Here is an 18,891-nt window from a genome sequence, read left to right as displayed (position 1 = left end):
ACTTATGTGTCTTCTAAATTTAACTAGAATTAGAACTAGATGAAGAACCAAAGCAGAAATATGAATTTAAATGAGTAATTTTGAGTAATGAGTAAAGTATTATTTAAAAGTGAGAATTAGGGTGTTAAGGATCCACTTGTAGCAATTGAGATGCTTCCCCAAAGAAAATCTCGACCTTGAGATTTGGTATTTGGATTAATCCGCCTAAGCCTTACCTGATTATGGTTCCGTAAACCTATGGTTCTGATCATTCTAATTCTTTGGGGAAAATCTTTGTTTCCCTTTAAAAGCCAGATATCCTAACCGGACTAGACAAGAATGAATTAGGATAGATTTTATAAAGGATAGCCCAAATCATCCATTCATTTTTTGAACCTAAGCTTTAGTGTCGTCGTTGTGAACGCGCAAAATCATTTTATATTGATAGTCTATTACTCCAGGAATTTTAACTTCTGATCCATACGTCCAATTTATTCAAAATTTGGAGCCTAAGCCCCTAACTTGTTCCTGAGGCTCTAAAAAATTTCAAGAGGTAAGATTCAATGGTTTAGAGGGTGTTCCATCCTTACGAGGTGTATAAAATCTTAATGTCCAACAGGAATTTCTATTGATTTTTATTACCGTCGAATTTTTATGGAATTTTACATGAACCCAATCGAGGTGAAATTTTAAAGAAAGGTTGGTGGAGACCTAAGTGACCTATTGGAAAATTCTTTAAAATTTTCTAATGTGTCTTCTTTCTACAACTAGTGGAGATTTCACCACGTGTCAAAATTTCATCGAAATAGTCACAAATTCTGGAATAATTTGAAAATCTCTATTCCAATAAGGAAAATTTGTTCTTCTTGGTTGTGACTCTATTTAAGGATGAATTTTAGTTCAAAAAAAGCTTATATAGGATTTTGGAGATTTATTCCGTGGGTACCTAAATTAGTAGTCTCTAAATTTTGCGTCTAACTTGAGAATTCCAATGGGGAACCTGAATATGGGTTTCTAATTCCACAACTCCCTAATTTTTTTGGGCAATTCAATTGAGTGTATGTATCTAATTCATCATGTCTTAATCGCGTAAAGTTTATGGCGGTCCTGTAACACCCCGTACTTTCCAGTACTCGAGTGTTACCACGTAATCTGATTTAATATAAATACAAACTTAACCTACTTAGATATTCACGTTCATTGTGATTTAAATTCGACCGTTGAAAGTAGTCCCCACCTATATATCAAGCTATCTGTCATGCCCCAAACTCGAAAACCAGGCTCACAAAATTTTCAATTGCCGAATCTAGCGCCGACAGCCTCCGTAGTACCCCATTCTCGGCTCCTGGCGTCCATACGCCAGATTCCGATCCTAGGATCTTACAAGGAGGATTTTTTTTCTAATGCACATTTAACTTATAATAAGCATAACCACAAGTTTACCCAAATCACAAAGGCAACATCGTCATCATCACAAAGGCAACATCGTCATCATCACATATCTACTAATATAAACATTTGAATAGTGTTGAAAAGAAAATACATATATCAATAATCAAAGCTCCAGAAGATGGCTGCATGCTCCAAGTTCAACGCTGTTGCGACCTAGCGCCACCTGCACGCATCTATCGTGCATAAGCTTATAGAAAGCTTAGAGGATGGTGTAGGTGTGTGCATAAGGTAAGTGTCAAGTATACAATGCAGGTCCATAAATCATATAATGTCGAAAATACTGACAATTCTATAAATCATACAATATCAGAGTATGCAATGCAGATCAATTATGCAATGCGAAGACATAAGGAGCCAAGTATCAGATGCTGAGGATGCAATGCAATATGTGGTGCGAATGACCATGCAAGAGTGTGAAGTCGGAATGATGGTACATACTATCGCAGGCTATGGGGTCCAACATAAGGGACTTCTATCCTAACCAGTCCCATACTAAATTTGGATAGTCAGACTCAATGTGGTCAACTCCTGATCTCAAGTTAGTCACGTGCCCCAACCAAAATCCTGGCCATTGAGAAGCTATACATATCAAATTAGTTACGCACCACCAGCCCGAGTGGATAGTGAATGAATGAATGAATGAGTAAGATGTTGAGTTTATAACTCCTGCTCAATAAGTCCACATATCAACACCGTACATCTCTGGGATCATCACCGGGGTCTAGTACACTTTACATGCAATCGCCGCCATCGGACGTGCAACCATGCAAGTGGAAGAGACCTCACTATCCGCCTGGCTAGTAGTCAGCCAATATCTACCTGACACGTCGATAGCGGATCCATTTACAAGCTGGTCAAACTCAGCCTAGTTATGCACTTACCCTCAAGCGGGTAAGGGTACCACCATTTTCCAACCGACCACAATACAGTGGGAGACACGACCTGCTGGTATTCAGAACTCGAGCGCTCATGTATCCCCTTTGTCTCAACATTGGGGCGTCTCCTGGCCTCGAAGGTTTAGGAATTTTCACCCAAGGACATCTGTGGCGTCCTAATGCTAGTAACAGATTTTCGGTATCCCATCTAGCCATCCACGACATGCCTGTGAAGGCTACGGCCCTGATATCATTATGGCGTACAGTAATCACAACACACAATGCAAGATGCATGAGTCATGCATTAATCATGTGCATACCGTGTGCTTATGTGAGACAATCTTTGCCTATCAGGGAGTCTCATAACAACTTGCCCAATGATATATGCAATGGTCGACCACATCTCATAACAAGCGTGCAGATGATGCCTATAGGCATGTATCATGATGCTATGTTGTCACATACTCACAATCGGTATCGACAACTGGCACCGATAATCAGCATTGATAATTGGCCTATATAATCAGCCTTGATAATTGGAATCGGCCTCGATAATCAGAATCGGCCTCAATAATTGGCCTTTACAATCGGAATCGGCCTCGATAATCGGAATCAACCTCGACAATCAGAATCGGCCTCGACAATCAAAATTAGCCTCGATAATCAGCCTCAATAATTGGAATATGTCTCAACAATCGAAATTGACCTCAACAATCAGCCTCGATAATCAGAATCGGCCTCGATAATCAGAATCCGCCTCAATAATCGAAATCACCCTCGACAATCAGAATCAGAATCGGCTTCGAAATTGAAATCGGCCTCGGCCTCGACAATCGAAATTAGCCTCGATAATCGGCCTCGATACTGAGAATCGGCCTCAACCATCAGAATCGACCTCGATATCGGAATCGACCTCGACAATCAGCCTCGACAATCAGAATCGGCCTCGATAATCAGAATCTACCTCGACAATTGGCCTCGATAATAGGAATGGCCACGGTAATCAGAATCGACCTCGACAATCTTAATCGACCTCGATAATCGGCCTCGACAATCGGAATCGACCTCGATAATTAAAATCTACCTCTATAATCGGCCTTGGCAATCAGAATCGGCCTAACAAATGACCTAAGGGAAAGTCATAATGTGAACATTTAACCATTATTGCCCATCGATGTAGATATTTAACCAACACTGCTACTAAGGAGTGGCCTTCATAGGGCCAAACATATAGTGGGCCCATGGCCTCACACAAAGGCCTCATACACAACATAATGGGCCACATACAATCTCAACGGTCCTTATACAATCATAATGGGTCTTACCATATGGGCCTCACATATCACAATGGGCAGCATCACATGGGCTTCATATATAACACATTGGGCCTCATCATATAGGCCTCATAAACATCAAATTGGTCACATCACATCGGTCGCACCAACGGACCTCATATACATCAAGTGGGCCGCATCAACAGGTCGCACGAATGGGCCTCATAAATGTCAAGTGGGCCACATCAACGGGCCACACCAATGGGCCTCATAAACATCAAATGGGTCACATCACATGTGTCATGCCCTAAACTCGAAAACCGGGCTCACAAAATTTTTGATCGCCGAATCTGGTGCCGACAGCCTCCTTAGTACCCCATTCTCGGCTCCCAATGCATATACGCCAGATTCCGATCTTGGGATCTTATAAGGAGGATTTTCCAATGTACATTTATCTCGTAAGAAGCAAAACCACAAGTTTACCCAAATCATAAAAACAACATCATCATCATATATCTACTGATATAAAGATTTGAATACAGTGTTGAAATGGAAATACATATATAGAAAAATAAAACTCCACAAGATCGCTGCACACTCCAAGCTCAATGCTGCTGTAACTTAACATCACTTACATGCATCTATCGTGCATAAGCTTATAAAAAGCTTAGAGGGTGGTGAAAGTGTGTGCACAAGATAAGTGTCAAGTATTCAATACAATGCCATAAACATACAATATCGGAAATATGGCAAGATTATGAATCATACGATATTAGAGTAAGCAAAAATACTGACAATTTCATGAGTCATACAATATCAGAACACGCAATACAAGTCAACTATGCAAATAAGGAGTCATAAAGAGTAAAGTATCAGATGTCGATGATGCAATGCAATATGTGGTGCGAATGACCATGCAAGGTGAGAAGTCGGGATGATAGTACATAGTATCGTAGGCTATAAGGTCCATCACAAGGGACTTCTATCCAAACCAGTCCCATACCTAAATTTGGATAATCATACTGAATGTGGTAAACTCCTGATCTCAGTTTAATTGTGTGCCCCAACTGAAATCTTAGCCATTACGAAGGTACATGTAACAGCGCCCCACTAGCCCAAGTGGATAGTGAATGAATGAATGAATGAGTATGCAACTACCACTCAATAAGTCCACATATCAACACCGTACATCACTGGGATCATCATCGGGGTCTAATACACTCTACATGCAATTGCCACCCACTAGACATACAACCATGCAAGTGGAAGAGACCTCACTATCTGCATGGCTAGTAGCCAGCCAATATCTACCCGGTACGTCGATAGCGGACCCAATCACGAGCTAGTCAAACTCAGCTTAGTTATGCCCATTACCCTCAGGGGGGTAAGGCCACCACTCCTTCCCAACCGACCACAATATAGTGGGACATGTGGCCTGTTAGTATTCAGTACTTGGGCACTTATGTATCCACTCGGTCTCGACGTTGGGGCATCTCCTGGCCTCGGAGGTTTAGAAATTTTCACACAGGGCCATCTATAGCGGCCCGAAGCTAGTAACAGATTTTTGGTGCCCCATCTAGCCATCCATAATATTCCTGTGGAGGCTACGACCCTAATGTCACTAAGGCATATAGTAGTCATATCCTAAAATGCGAGATGCATGAGTCATACAATCCAGTTATGTATCAATCCTGCACATACCGTGCACTCATGTGAGACAATCTCTGCCTATCAGGGAGTCTCATAACAACCCGCCCAATGACATATGCAATGGTCAACCACATCTCATAAGAAACATGTAGATGATGCATATGGGCATGTATCATGATGCTATGCTATCACATACTCATAATCGATATCGATAACTGGCACCGATAATCGGCCTATATAATCAGCCTTGATAATCGAAATCGGCCTCGATAATCAGAATCAGCCTCGACAATCGGAATCAGCCTCAATAGTTGGCCTCGACAATCGGAATTGACCTTGACAATCAGAATCGGCCTCGATAATTGGAATCATCCTCGACAATCAGAATCGGCTTCAACAATCGGCCTTGATAATTAGAATCGGCCTCGATAATCAAAATTGACCTCGACAATCGGAATCGGCCTCAAAATCAGAATCGACCTCGACAATCAGAATCGACCTCGACAATCAGAATCGGCCTCGATAATCGGCCTTGACAATTAGAATCGGCCTTAATAATTAGAATCGGCCTTAACAATCAGAATCGGCCTAACAAAGGGTCTAAGAGAAGGTTACAATGTGGATATTTAACCATCATTGCCCATCAATGTAGACATTTAACCATCATTACTCCCAAAGAGTGGTCCACATAGAGCCAAACATATAGTGGGCCCATGACCTCACACAATGGCCCAATATACATCACCATGGGCCTCTCTCAAGGGCCTAATACACATCACGATGGGCCTCACTCATGGGTTACATATACAACATGATGGGCCACAATACATGAGCCGAATACACATCATAATGGGCTGTATCACATGGGCCTAATACGCGTTATGATGGGCTGCATCACATAGACGTAATATATATCATAATGGGCCGCATGACATGGGCTTAATACATATCGCAATGGGCCACGACATATAGGCCAGAAATACATCACAATGGGCCTTACCAAATGGGCCAAAAATACATCACAATGGGCCTTACCAAATGGGCCAGAAATACATCACAATGGGCCATATCAATGGGCCGCACCAATGGGCCTTATATGCATCAAGTGGGCCGCACCAACGGGTCATGCCAATGAGCCTCATATACAATTAAGTGGGCCACATCACATGGGCCGCACCAATGGGCCTCATACACGGTGGGCCATATATAATCTCAATGGGCCACAGCCCATGGGCCTCAAATATATCACAAAGGGGGCCACATGAATGGATGGTGTGAATATACAACATATATATCATGGGGGCCAAACGGAATGGATACAACATTTACATCAAGTGAGGCCCACTATCCATTTAAATCAGCATTGTCCAAATATTGTATAGCACCGTCCAGCACAATCTGGACGGTGTGGATGAAATAAATACATCTTGGTGCTTCCATCTGGCAAAACAAGTGGATGGCTTGGGTAAAAACAAGTATCAGGGTGGTCCCCAGCCCCACACGTGCAGGGTGGGTCCCACAGAACTTAGTGATGATAGTGGACGGTTAGGATGAAACACACACTTCATGGAGGTCTACGTGATTGGACAACATAGATAAAACACATATCAATGTGGACCCCACCATCCAGCAGTAGGTAAAACACATACATTCAAGGTGGGTCCCACCATCCCAATCCAGCGGACGGTGTGCTTCAACACATACATCATGGAGGGGCCCACCGTCAGATGGACGGTGTGGGATACAACACATATCACAGTGGTCCCCATATGGATGCGCGGTTAGGATATAATGCATCCCTCATGATCAGACGCACCAAGCGCTGATGATAATACAACATCTAAACAGCTGGTGGAGGTACTCCAGCAAATCCGCTCCAGACAGGTGGGTACCACATGGGGCCCACCACATATACATGTATATATATATATCGTGTATATATATATATATGATAAATTAATATACATAATTTATTTATTGCTATTATTTATTATTTTTTTAATTTTTTTAATTTTTGATCTGTAGGGCAATAGCGTCCGGCGTCCATTGATGGACGACTAGATAAAATACATACATGTAGGTGGGTCCCACCCACATACGAGCCACACGTGTAAGGTGGCCCACGTCCAAGGAAAATGGACGGAAGGTGTGGATATACACATACATCACAGTGGGGGCCATAGCACCGTCCATAATGGTGTCCAGAACCGTCTAGATGGCCTGGACGGTGTGGATGAAACAATACATCATGCTGTGGCCCACAGAATTGCTAACGGCGATGCAGCAACTATTGCTGCTAGTGTGGCCTGCCGGCCCACCGTCCAAATGGATGGTCTGGATATACATTCAAGGTGGTTCTCACGTAGACGGACAGAGTGGATTTAAAACCCATACATCATGGTGAAATCCCACATGGCAGCATCAAGCTGGGCCCCACATCCCATGTATGGATGGGGTGGATCTATAATACATACATCAGCATGTGGTCGACACAGCTGCACAGTGTGGATCAAGTGGGCCACACCCATCACAAGAGAGAGAGAGAGAGGAAAAAGAGAGAGAGAGAGAGATCGGTGGAGATGGGAGGAGCTCCGCCACTATGAGTTCCTCTATCATACAATGCATACATCATGATGGGTCCCACCATATGTGGGCCCTCAAATCATCAAAATCACATAAATCAAATCATAAAATACACCCACCTCAAGATCTCTTCTTCCTTCTTCAACCAATGGGTTCTAGAGCTCCAAGGAAACAAGATTCAACGGTTAAGATTAATTTTGGAGGGTGGGATTGGGTGGTAGGGAGTGGGCCACACCTAGCTTCTCTCATGGAAGCTTAGACGATTGCTTGGGAGGAATGAGAGAGAAATGAAAGAGAGAGAGACAGAGAGGTTGTAACGAGTGAGAGGGATAGGTGATGGAGTGATGGGTGATGTGTACTTTAACATGTAAGGCATGGGTTGCTTTGACTTTGGGGTTACTTGGGGATGGGTGTTGTACTTGACATGATGGGATGGAGTACTTGACATTTAATATGATTGATGGGATATTCTCTTGGAATTGCGATGCACAGCATTTTCCTCGAACTGAACGCGGGCCCACATCTCCTGGCCCGAGTATCGCCTCAGCGCGCAAGATGCGGCACTGGAACACGGCGACGGCGCAGTCGCAAGGATATAAGTCTCGAGTCGAGTCGACTTTGGAATAGGGGATACGACTTAGGATCGTGCGTAAACACTGATTACAGATTGCAGGTAGCCGGAATTCGAGTTACGAAGATGTATCGTGATATGCGTAAGCAATATTGGTGGAATAATATAAAGAGGGAGATCGTTGAATTTGTGGCCAAATGTCTCACGTGTCAACAGGTGAAAGCAGAGCATCAAAAGTCGTCAGGGATGTTACAGCCACTGTCAATTACCGAGTGGAAGTGGGAGCACATATCCATGGATTTCATTATGGGATTACCATGGACACATAATAATCATGATGCAGTTTGGGTCATCATCGACTGGTTAATTAAGTCCACACATTTTCTTCCCATTCGTGCTACCTATCCCCTAGAGGAATTATGTAAACTCTATATTAAAGAAATAGTTAGACTACATGGAGTGCCTGTATCTATCATATCCGATCGGGATTCCAAGTTCACCTCTCGTTTTTGGAGAAGTTTAAAGAAGGCACTGGGAACCACTCTTGATTTTAGCACAGCTTTTCACCCTCAGACTGACGGGCAGACTGAATGAGTGAATCAGATACTTAAAGACATGCTCCGAGCTTGCATGCTTGATTTCAAAGGGAATTAGGATGATTATTTACCATTGATCGAGTTCGCTTATAATAATAGCTACCAGACGAGTATCGGCATAGTGCCATATAAGACTTTATACGGGAGGCCTTGTAGATCTCTAAATTGTTGGGTAGAAGTTGGAGAAGGTAGTTTGCTTGGACCAAAGATTGTACAAGAAACAACAGAAAAGATTTTTATCATTAGAAACCGTTTGGGCGCGGCACAAATTCATCAGAAGAGTTATGCAGACAATCGCAGAAGAGATCTAGAGTTTGCAGTGGAGATCACGTCTTCTTAATGATTTCTCCTATGAAGGGCGTCATGAGGTTCGGTAAACAGGGAAAGTTGGCCCCAAGGTATATAGGTCCATTTGAGGTTCTAGAGAGGGTTGGTGTTGTCGCATATAGGCTTGCTTTACTACCTCAGTTGTCTGGTATTCATGATGTTTTCCATGTGTCGATGTTAAAGAAATATGAGCAGGATGTTTCTCATGTTAGAAACTGGCAACCATTAGATATCCAAAAAGATGCTTCATATATCGAACACCCAGTACGTATTCTTGACCGAAAAGACCAAGCGCTTCGATTTAGAGTTATACCGTTAGTCAAAGTTCGGTGGAGTCACTATACCGAGGAAAAGGCTTCTTGGGAACGAGAGGCCGAGATCCAAGAGAAATACCCTCACCTGTTTACATTATAGGTATGTAAATTTTGAGGACGAAATTTTTTTTTTAGGGTAGAATGTAATAACCCAAATAAATCTTGACCATCAAATTTTAACCATTGATCGACGTACCCAATTAGTCCGATGTAACCGTCGATCTACAAGATCAACTGGTTCAATCTCAACCATTGATTTGGACATATTCGATCCAACTGTTCATTAACTAATAAATCCAACCATACATTTAACCATCTATCCAACGATCACTACGTGAAAAATGGAAAAAAAAAAAAAAAAAAAAAAAAAAAGGACGAATTTTGAGATGGTTCTGGACCGTCTCTAAAATTGCTTGGTTTAAAGACGCTTTAGAGACGACCGTAAACCGTCTCTAAAATTTTAGACAACCCCTGACCGTCCTTAATGTTGTCTTAAAAATTTGAACGTCCACAAATCATTTAAGACGGTCGTTGACCGTCTTATATGCGATCATTTAAGACGATCATTGGTCGTCCGCATTAGAGACGGTCTTTGACAGTCTTATATGCCGTCATCTGAGACGGTCAATGGCCATCTGCATTAGAGACGGTCATTGGCCGTCTTTGACTTGTAATCTGAGACTGACAAAGACCGTCTCTATTAGAGACGGTCCTTAGCCGTCTTATAGCCCTGTTAAAGACCGTCTCTAATGCTCAAGTCAAAAATTAAGAAGCTCAAAAAAATTATGAATTTCGAAAAAAAAAAAATAGTTGAGAAGCTTAGAAAAATAATTAACAATGTTTAAGAAAAATTTAAATTTTAAAAAAAAAAAACTGTAATTTTATAAAAATCTAGATTTTGAAAAAAAAAAATTAAGAACTTTAAATAATGTTGATAATTTTGAAAAGAAAAAAATTTGATAAAAAATTGATATTTTGAAAAAGAAAATTTAAAAAATTAAACAAAATTGTGAAAAAATTGACAAATTGTAAAAAAATATATATTTAAAAAAAAAAAAAAAACTAGATTTTGTATTTTGACAAGAAAAATTAAAAAGTTATGTAGCAAAAGTGAGATTTAAAAATGATATTTTGAAAAAGAAAATTTAAAAAATTAAACAAAATTGTGAAAAAATTGACAAATTGTAAAAAAATATATATTTAAAAAAAAAAACTAGATTTTGTATTTTGACAAGAAAAATTAAAAAGTTATATAACAAAAGTGAGATTCAAAAAATGATATTTTGAAAAAAAAAAATTTAAAAATTAAACAAAATGACAAATTGTAAAAAAAAAATATATTTTAAAAAAGAAAACTAAATTTTTTATTTTGACAAGAAAAATTGAAAAGTTAGATAACAAAAGTGAGAGATCTTCATTGGATAACCATCCTTCCCCGATTGCCCTGTCTCCTGGGTGAGGCTTTTAAAGCTAAAAGGAACCCTGGACTGGCTTCTAGACGTTAAAGCTCACGGTTATTAGATATTTTGGCCAGTTGTTTGGTAGGCGAGTTACATTTTTGGAGGGGCCTACCACGGTCTTCTATACACTGGAATAAGGTAACTTAATCTTCCAATTGATCTCCAAAGGAAAGGCCTAAAGACCTTCCCACCTTCCCAATAGCTTCTTTAATCCAGCGTTTGTTCTGTAACTTTGATATCAGATCCGCCCTTTCCTTTTCTGAGGGCGTGGCCTCTGAATGCGGGTCTGCTATCATCTGGAGGGGTTCCGCCATTAGGATTTCTATAGAGAAATTTTCGTCGAACAGCATCAGCGGACCCAACTCCAACGCGTCGCCAGGTGAAATGTAGGAGGCAAGGGTGGAATTTGGGGAAGAAGGACGGGACTGATAATCAGAACCCACCTGAGTCGAGTTCAGGGTCAGAGAAAGGATAGGGATTAAAAGAGAGGAGGGGTGAAAGGGTAAGGCTAGGAGTTTTCCAAATAGGGGCAGGGGAATCTGAGTGGAAGATGGGGGTCAAGATATTGGGATGGGACATGGATGTAGTAGAGGCAGGGATTGAGGCGGTTAGGCTTATAGGTCGGGTCTCAGGTTGAGAGATAACAGCTGAATAGGTAGGGGCAGGGTTCAGGTCCGGACCCGACGAGGGCCCGTCGCACAAAAAGCACGAGGATTTTAGCCCACCCACGTGTCCTGCTACCTATGCCTAGCGAACTTCAAAGTGTGATGCGTGTCCGACTTTGTGTGAAGGAGAAGAGGCGGGCAACGGAAAATCAAAAGCATCAGACGATTTCCTGCAGATTGCCTCGAGAACTGAGGGGCTCGTCAGCTTATCCCCCAGATAAAAAGCTTCCTTGCGGTACTGTGACCCCGAAGACCGTTTCGACACGCCACGCATCGCCGATGAATCCGTTGTGTATGTCACTTGAGCAGCACGAGTTCCTGTCGAGATGCCATGCGTCTCCGACGATATGACTGCATTAATCACGATTAGGGCTCGAGACGGTGCAGCTGAAGGAGGCGACATGCAAGGCAGGAGAAGAGGACCACGTGTCTCCAAACCGTAGAGCGGACGGTCCAAATGACGACAGCCAACTACACCAGAGTCAGAGTCGCCCACAGGTACTCCGCTGGAGCAGGTAGCACGTGCTATCTCAGCAATGGAGGACAGGAGGGTTTCCAACGACAATGGCGCCGAATCTTCTTGAATTCGCCACAGGTCACCCAATCAAGGATACTGCTCATCGGGAGATTCTTTGACTACCGAGAATTCGAAGGACCGGTCATCGACAGTCACCTTGACGGACGCAGGCAGTAAAGCCTCCTTCTTCCGTCTAACTCGAACCCCGATAACTCTGATCTCCTCGCCCAGCTTCGTCTTCGGATCAAGTTCAAGGTACGAACCGAGGTAGGCCACGATGGTGATAAAGAACTCGTCAAACCAAAGCTCCAGAGGGATTCCCCATATTTGAAACCAGACGTTCTCCATACCGAAGGTGGAGAACTCTTCCCACCTCATTACTCTGGCCACTGGCCCTCCAGAATGGAGATGACCAGCCATTAGCAGCATCTCGTGATTGACGCCGGGACAAACCTTCACCCATAATTCATTGAAGCCGAGGGGTTTAAGTTTGTAGTTACCTGCCCTATAGTTACCTAGCTGGAAACCCGTGGTTTTAGATATCCAGTCCCGAACCTGAGAAATGGAGGCCCCTTCCTTGTACGAGATAACGATAGTGTCCTTTAGTTCTTCACAGGCCTTGCGAAAGTCCGCGGAGTTAACTACGATGGGGACCCCTAGTTTAGAAGCTGTAGAGACGTGTTGATCATCGTGAGGGTTCAGGGTAAGTGGATTGGTGGGTGGTGGGGTGGGGCAGGAAGTAGGTTGATTCTGATGGAGGAGGACCTCCTTGAAGGAAAGAGTAGCAGGCGAGGTTGGGAGTTGAGGAAGGGAAGTAGGGGGGGGGGGGGGGGGGAGATTAGAGGTCGTCGGTCGGTAGGCCTTGGTAGACAAAGGCCGTGGCTTCACAGTCGACGATCAGGCGTGAACGAACGCAGGACTGAATCTCACACGTTGAACCAACATTGGACATCCGGCGAACTTGACACCATGCAACATGCCAACAGCTCTAGCTAACTCCTCCTCCGAGGACATTCGAACCAAGGCAAAGCCTCTGTACATGCCTGTTTCCCTGTCGTGAGGCATTACTACGTCCATTACCGCTCCGGCTCGGCCAAAAACATGTTCGATATTAAGCAGGTACTAACCCTTCGGGAAACCTTTGACAAACAAGGTCGGATAGGATACTCGATTCTTGGCGGAGGATGGTTCCGTTGAAGTTTTCTGGAGAGAGACCTCCTTCCAATCCTTGTCGCCTTGTGTTGGGTGGTCGGCCTATAGATGATCATCGTCGCTAGTGTAATTCGGGCCCTGGAGACGCTTAGATGTCTGAGTGCCGGATCCGTTTGATTTACTAGAGTCCTCTGTAGAGGAATCACCCCAGCGCCATGGAGGACGACCTCTTGTCATCGTCATCATATGCCGCTTGTCGTTGTCATCCTCATCATCGTCATATGCTTCTCATAATATCATCGTCATGTTAGGCTGTTCCTTTTAAGCGACATCATACATTGGAACCCAAGTGTAATGAAAAATATATCGTCGTCGTCGTTGTCATACGCCGCTCATAATATCATCATCATGGCGTTGTTTGTTGTCTCACTTGTTTGTTATGTGGCAACATTTTCCTTCACGGGGCTGCTCTTCCACTGGTTTAAGCCCTCAAGACATGATTGTGGTCTTAACACCTTTATCATTATGACTTTGACTCTGGTTTTCATTTTTTCTATTGTGGCGCTGCATCCAGCTGTAAGTTGTTACTTGTTTTATCTAAATCATATGGAACATTCTTTTTACCTATTAGAAAGGCATGCATTAGCATTTAGGATCTCACGCGAACTAGTTTGGGAGTCGTATGGATGAAAATGCATGACAAAACAGTGTGTATACAGTTTGAATTTATCTTCAATCATTTGCTCAAGGCCTGAATATTCATAAGTAAAATGTGATGGATAGCCATATTTACATGATTTTGCTTTTGAGTGTAATTGGTGTGTTCAAGCTTCTTAATGTGTAGACTGTTTATACGCGCATCATCTTCATCTGAAATTGTTTCATTTACGTTTATTGAGCTGTTGGTTGTTTATTTGTGTGATGGGATTGGATGAAATTGAGTAGCGTTGGTTTGAAAGAACAAATACTAATCTAGTTTTTTAGCAGTCCAAAGAGGAATGTGACTATCTAATCGAACTTGCCAAGCCTCACATGGCGAAGTCGACAGTTGTTGATAGCACAACTGGTCGGAGTAAAGACAGAACTGCTTCTGGTGAAGTCATTCTTTAATGAATTTTTGGCTGGTTGGATGACTCGATCAAAGCATTAGAGAAGTTCAGATGTGTCATTTAGGGCATTCTTTGGGATCAAAGTCTTTGCATATTGTATCTACACTGTATCATTTGAATGTTAGTCCTTCAATTATAAAAAAGAAAAGGCAATAGAAAGTGATCCTACATTCTTAAAGATAGCTGCTGATCTATGAATTACTTTTTGAGTTTGATATTCGTAAGAACCTCAATTTGTTCAGTGTTATTCAATTGGAGTTCTTCCTACAAAATAGCTTACAACAGAGCATCTTACTGAAGTGAACTAAGTATAACATCAATCCTGGTCATATTTTAGTTGTATGTGTAGTGTTGTTGTATTCCTCTTCTCAACTATTATGTTGAGGCCACAATTTGAATGGTTGGGTTGTTCTATTGAGGAGGTTCCTAGGTCACAGTTCATCTGCATTGGGGCCCAACATACCAATGGTCAAGATTATTGAACAATGGATGAAGATCAAGTAATTCCTAGTAATATAAATATGTTCACATGTAGTCCCAAAATGCAAACTGTTATAAAATGGTGTTTCTGTTACCATTGTTATGTAGTAGGGAAAAATTGCTAATATTTGTTTTGTGGGTTCAGGTTGGTCTATTGAAGAGTAAGTTTGGGTTTGATGATGCTTTCAACTACAAGGAAGAACCTAACTTGACTGTAGCTTTAAAAAGGTAAGTATTCATGTTAGCATATGAGAATCTCAAACACCATTGATTTATCTTCAAAACATCGTTGTTTATTTGTCCACAAGCCCTTACACATAGCTAAACAAACACACCATCCATGTGTTGACATATAAGCTGCACATCAGCTGGGTCACACAATGTAAATGATGTGGCCTCATAATCAAGTTGGCCCACCCAATAGGCAAGCCACACATGTTGAAGTTGCTTTAGAAAGAATTACCAAAATCTCACATTCTACATGTGCGATGCCCCCTTGTTGATTGGACAACTTGATTATTTAGACAGGTCATCTACCCAGACCTTTGCACGTGAATGTGGGCTTAGCAAAGCTCTGCACTGTGGTTGGCAATTTCAATTTTGAAAACAAAGAAAATGGTATATGGGTGTCCCGTTTCCTAGTTTTTACAAATGTTTGGAATTTATTGTCAGGCATTTTCCCAAGGGCATCGACATTTACTTTGAGAGCGTGGGCGGCAAAATGCTTGATGCAGTACTAGTGAACATTAAGTACCATGGTCCCAATATTGCAGTGTGCGGTATGTTCTCTCAATACAACCTCGAGAAACCTGAAGGTGTGCACAACTTGATGTATCTTGTCAAGATGTGCATCCGAACTTGTGCTTGATAGGGGAGAATCCAGCTCAGCTGCATCGTCCAGGATAATTTCATTGACCATTGATCAGGGACAGGGGGCTGACCGTACACATGGTCAGCATGTTTCTGATGACCATTGATCTCATGGGCCACCATGTGGCTGGGTCAGAAGCCAAAAGGTGGGAATGACCATTGGATAGATCACATGGTAGTGTTTGTACAGCCAAGGGTCGAGAATCCTATAATTCCTCCTTGCTAGTGTATGTAATGTAATATTACTATTGTTGATATTTGGAAAAAAAAAAAAACCCACTGGACATTGAGGCTATTCTGCTCAATTCAAATATAGCAACTTCCAAACTCAACCATAGAAACCACATCTTCTTTCTTCTTTTTCTTTTGCCTTTTTTCTTTTTTTTTTTTCTATTTGACTCAGCAATGACAAAGGAAGCACCCACATTTCAGTAATCTAAATTGTTCATCTGTTGAGCCCACCGTGGGATGGGCCTTGATCCTCCATCTCCCCTATCAGATGATTGTGACCATTCATGGTATGCAAGTGTAACTTCATGGAATGGACTTTTCAAGCCCAGTTCACTTTCTTTCTTGTGATCAGATGGGAGAGATTTTCTGCATTTCTCCCACTCACTGTACAGTTGTGGGGCTGAGCAAATTGCTCTGTCAATTTCAAATTATCTACCATTTAAGAAACTGAACTTTCACTATCATCTAATTGAATTAATAGATAATGGATGTAAGAATGCTAACGATGGTTAAGTATCTCGTGCACGAAGGAAAGCTCTATGCATAGAACCAGATAAAAATAAGCAATGCAATCTGGCCATTTGCTTGATGCAGACAGGAAGAATTTCAGAAGCAAAATCTCTCCTTGAAAGGATCCAACCTTCATCTTCGGACTAAGACAAGCATGGCCCAGATTCATATATGAAATCCTTTGAACGTGCATGTGAAATGCTGGCAGGTCTCGAGTGTCAGTTGATGAATGGAGCAATAGGAACAAAAATCCAGAGATCTTCTGCTTCCTCTATTACGGGAATCTTGAATTCCCCAGGTTCTGGTGAGGCAAAGAACTGTGGACTGCAAGTCCAGAAGGAGCTGACGGAAGCAGAAATGCATGATAGGGCTGTGGATATATGCAAATGGGTGAGGTCCAGTCATTTAGTTGGGCCCCACAAGGGCTAAAAATCAATGGTAGGATCGAGTCATCTGAATGCAGAGTCAGCTGCCTATTCTAAAATGGGTCCCATTTAATCAAGGTGGGCCACACTTGTGACTCATGTTTGCAGGTAGTCACTAACATTTGTGTAATTATGCTATTCTCTATTCTCAGGGACTGCACAAAGCTCTTGGTGAACTTCCATTCTTCTGCAGCAGATAGTAAGCTAAAGGCGGTCCACCGGAAGTACTCTAATCCTCTACGTGGAGCTGTCGCTTTACTCCCTCCATCATCGAAATTCTTAAAGGAGTCGAAGGACGCTGCCTCCACCTGACTGCTGACTGGTTTTGGGTTGTGTTTCCCCCAAACATGTACAGCCACTGACCACTAGTTTTGTTTTTTGGAGTGAAGATTCATCTCTCTGATAATCTCTCTCTATTAGTGACTCTTCCTCAGGAGTGGTGTGTTTATGACATGTTTAAGAATGTGCTGAAACAGCTTCAAATTTCAGTTGGGAATGAATGGTCTGTTTAAGTGTGTTCCGTGTTTTTTTTTTTTTTTTTTCAAAAAAAAAATAAAATAAAATAAGGCTGTGTAAGAAATTATTCTTTCTTTGCTCATGAAATTCTTTCTTTGCTCATAATAATTGGCTTGTTCCAATAATGAGTGTGGTCCATTCATCAGGTGGGCCCCCAGCATGTTCTGTTTGATGATGTTGCTCCCTGATGCATGGACAGGGCAGTCCTGTTTCAAAGAATGAATGTGGATACAACTTCAAAATTCATATGAGATTCTGAAGTGGTTCTGTATTCTTTCCTTGTTCATAAAATTCAATTAGAAATTACTTGGTCGTATGCCTAGATCCAATAACGGGGTTGGTCCATTCATCAGGTGGACCACACTGATGTTTTTGCCACCTGATGAGTAGAGCTGGTCCTGTTTCTCAGTGGTGGAAAACAGCTTCAATTTCTGTTTGTATTAGTAATGGGGCTGAGCCCGTGGAGTTGGTCCTTTCAATGAAGGTGGAAACAGCTTTAGTTTCTGTTTGTATTAGTAATAGGTTTAAAACCGTTGGCAGCATTAATCAGGGTTTAAAACTGTTTTTAAAATTTTGTTCCTAAAATCTGACCGTTGGCACTAGAATGGTTTAAAACTATTCCTAAAATTGTCTCTAAACTTTGGAACGGTACCTAAAACAGTTCTGAACCGTTCCTTTTTTTTTGCGAGGCCCTAAATGACGATTTTGGTGTAGTCTACATTATAATGCCAAACCTCCGACGGGCTGTCACAGGCAATTGGCGTCCTAGTTGGGAAATTCAAATCCTTGACAAGTTGAATCCCACGTGAATGGACGCCGATTAGCTACTGATAGGGTGAATAGGGAGACTCACTAATGAAGTGCAAGTTCTATGGGCCCCACCATGATATATGTTTTGTATCCACACCTCTCATCCATTTGGAGAGATCATTTCAGGGCATCATCCAAAGAATTAGGCAGATCCAAATCTGGAGTGGACCCCACCATAAAAAACAGTGAAGAGTGTGATGCCCACTGTTGAAACCTTCCTCACGTCCACTGTGATTTTTATTTGCGATCCAACCTATTCATAAGTTCACACGGACATTAAAGAAGGGAAAACACAAATATCATCTTGATGGAAAACTTCTGTGGCCCTTAAATTTTTTAATGGTGGGCGTCATGTTTTCTTTAGTGAGGTACACTCGAGCTTTAGATATAACTCATTCTTTGGTTCATGTCTTAAAATGATTTCTCAAAATGGAAGGACAATGTGGATACAAAACATTAATTATGGTGGGATCCACCAAATTAGGTGGCGTCACTTCAGTAGCCGATGTGGATACTCAAGGTGTC

The 18,891-nt window shown here is 42.0% G+C and overlaps 1 protein-coding gene across 4 annotated transcripts; it reads left to right on the top strand.

The window, feature by feature from the left end:
* The first annotated feature begins 13,838 nt into the window (after nucleotides 1-13,838).
* Nucleotides 13,839-17,560, top strand: LOC131235467 (NADP-dependent alkenal double bond reductase P2-like). Of its 4 annotated transcripts, none has more exons than XR_009166158.1 (4): nucleotides 13,839-13,991; nucleotides 15,150-15,232; nucleotides 16,636-17,118; nucleotides 17,193-17,560. XR_009166158.1 is itself a non-coding variant. In XM_058232651.1 (3 exons), exons 1-3 carry the CDS (start codon nucleotides 13,941-13,943, stop codon nucleotides 17,350-17,352), a joined length of 294 nt encoding a protein of 97 aa, XP_058088634.1. In that variant the 5' UTR covers nucleotides 13,869-13,940; the 3' UTR covers nucleotides 17,353-17,560. The 4 variants fall into 4 exon arrangements, 2 of the variants coding, with proteins under 2 accessions (XP_058088634.1, XP_058088633.1); XR_009166157.1 differs by having other exon boundaries at nucleotides 13,841-13,991; nucleotides 16,636-17,053; XM_058232651.1 differs by lacking the exon at nucleotides 16,636-17,118 and having other exon boundaries at nucleotides 13,869-13,991.
* The last annotated feature ends 1,331 nt before the right edge of the window (nucleotides 17,561-18,891 follow it).

The sequence above is a fragment of the Magnolia sinica genome, chromosome 19 (genome assembly GCF_029962835.1).
Source record: "Magnolia sinica isolate HGM2019 chromosome 19, MsV1, whole genome shotgun sequence".
NCBI classification, from domain to species: domain Eukaryota; kingdom Viridiplantae; phylum Streptophyta; class Magnoliopsida; order Magnoliales; family Magnoliaceae; genus Magnolia; species Magnolia sinica.
The sequence above is the reverse complement of the archived record's forward strand: the minus strand, read 5'-3'. Positions and strand labels throughout refer to the sequence as shown.

Bases quoted from the DNA above. Each gene is read 5' to 3' on its own strand.
- LOC131235467 (XM_058232650.1), top strand. From the start codon at position 15,084: ATGGTGTTTCTGTTACCATTGTTATGTAGTAGGGAAAAATTGCTAATA. The intron at 15,233-17,192 runs GTAAGTATTCAT...CTCTATTCTCAG, and splicing joins TTGACTGTAGCTTTAAAAAG to GGACTGCACAAAGCTCTTGG.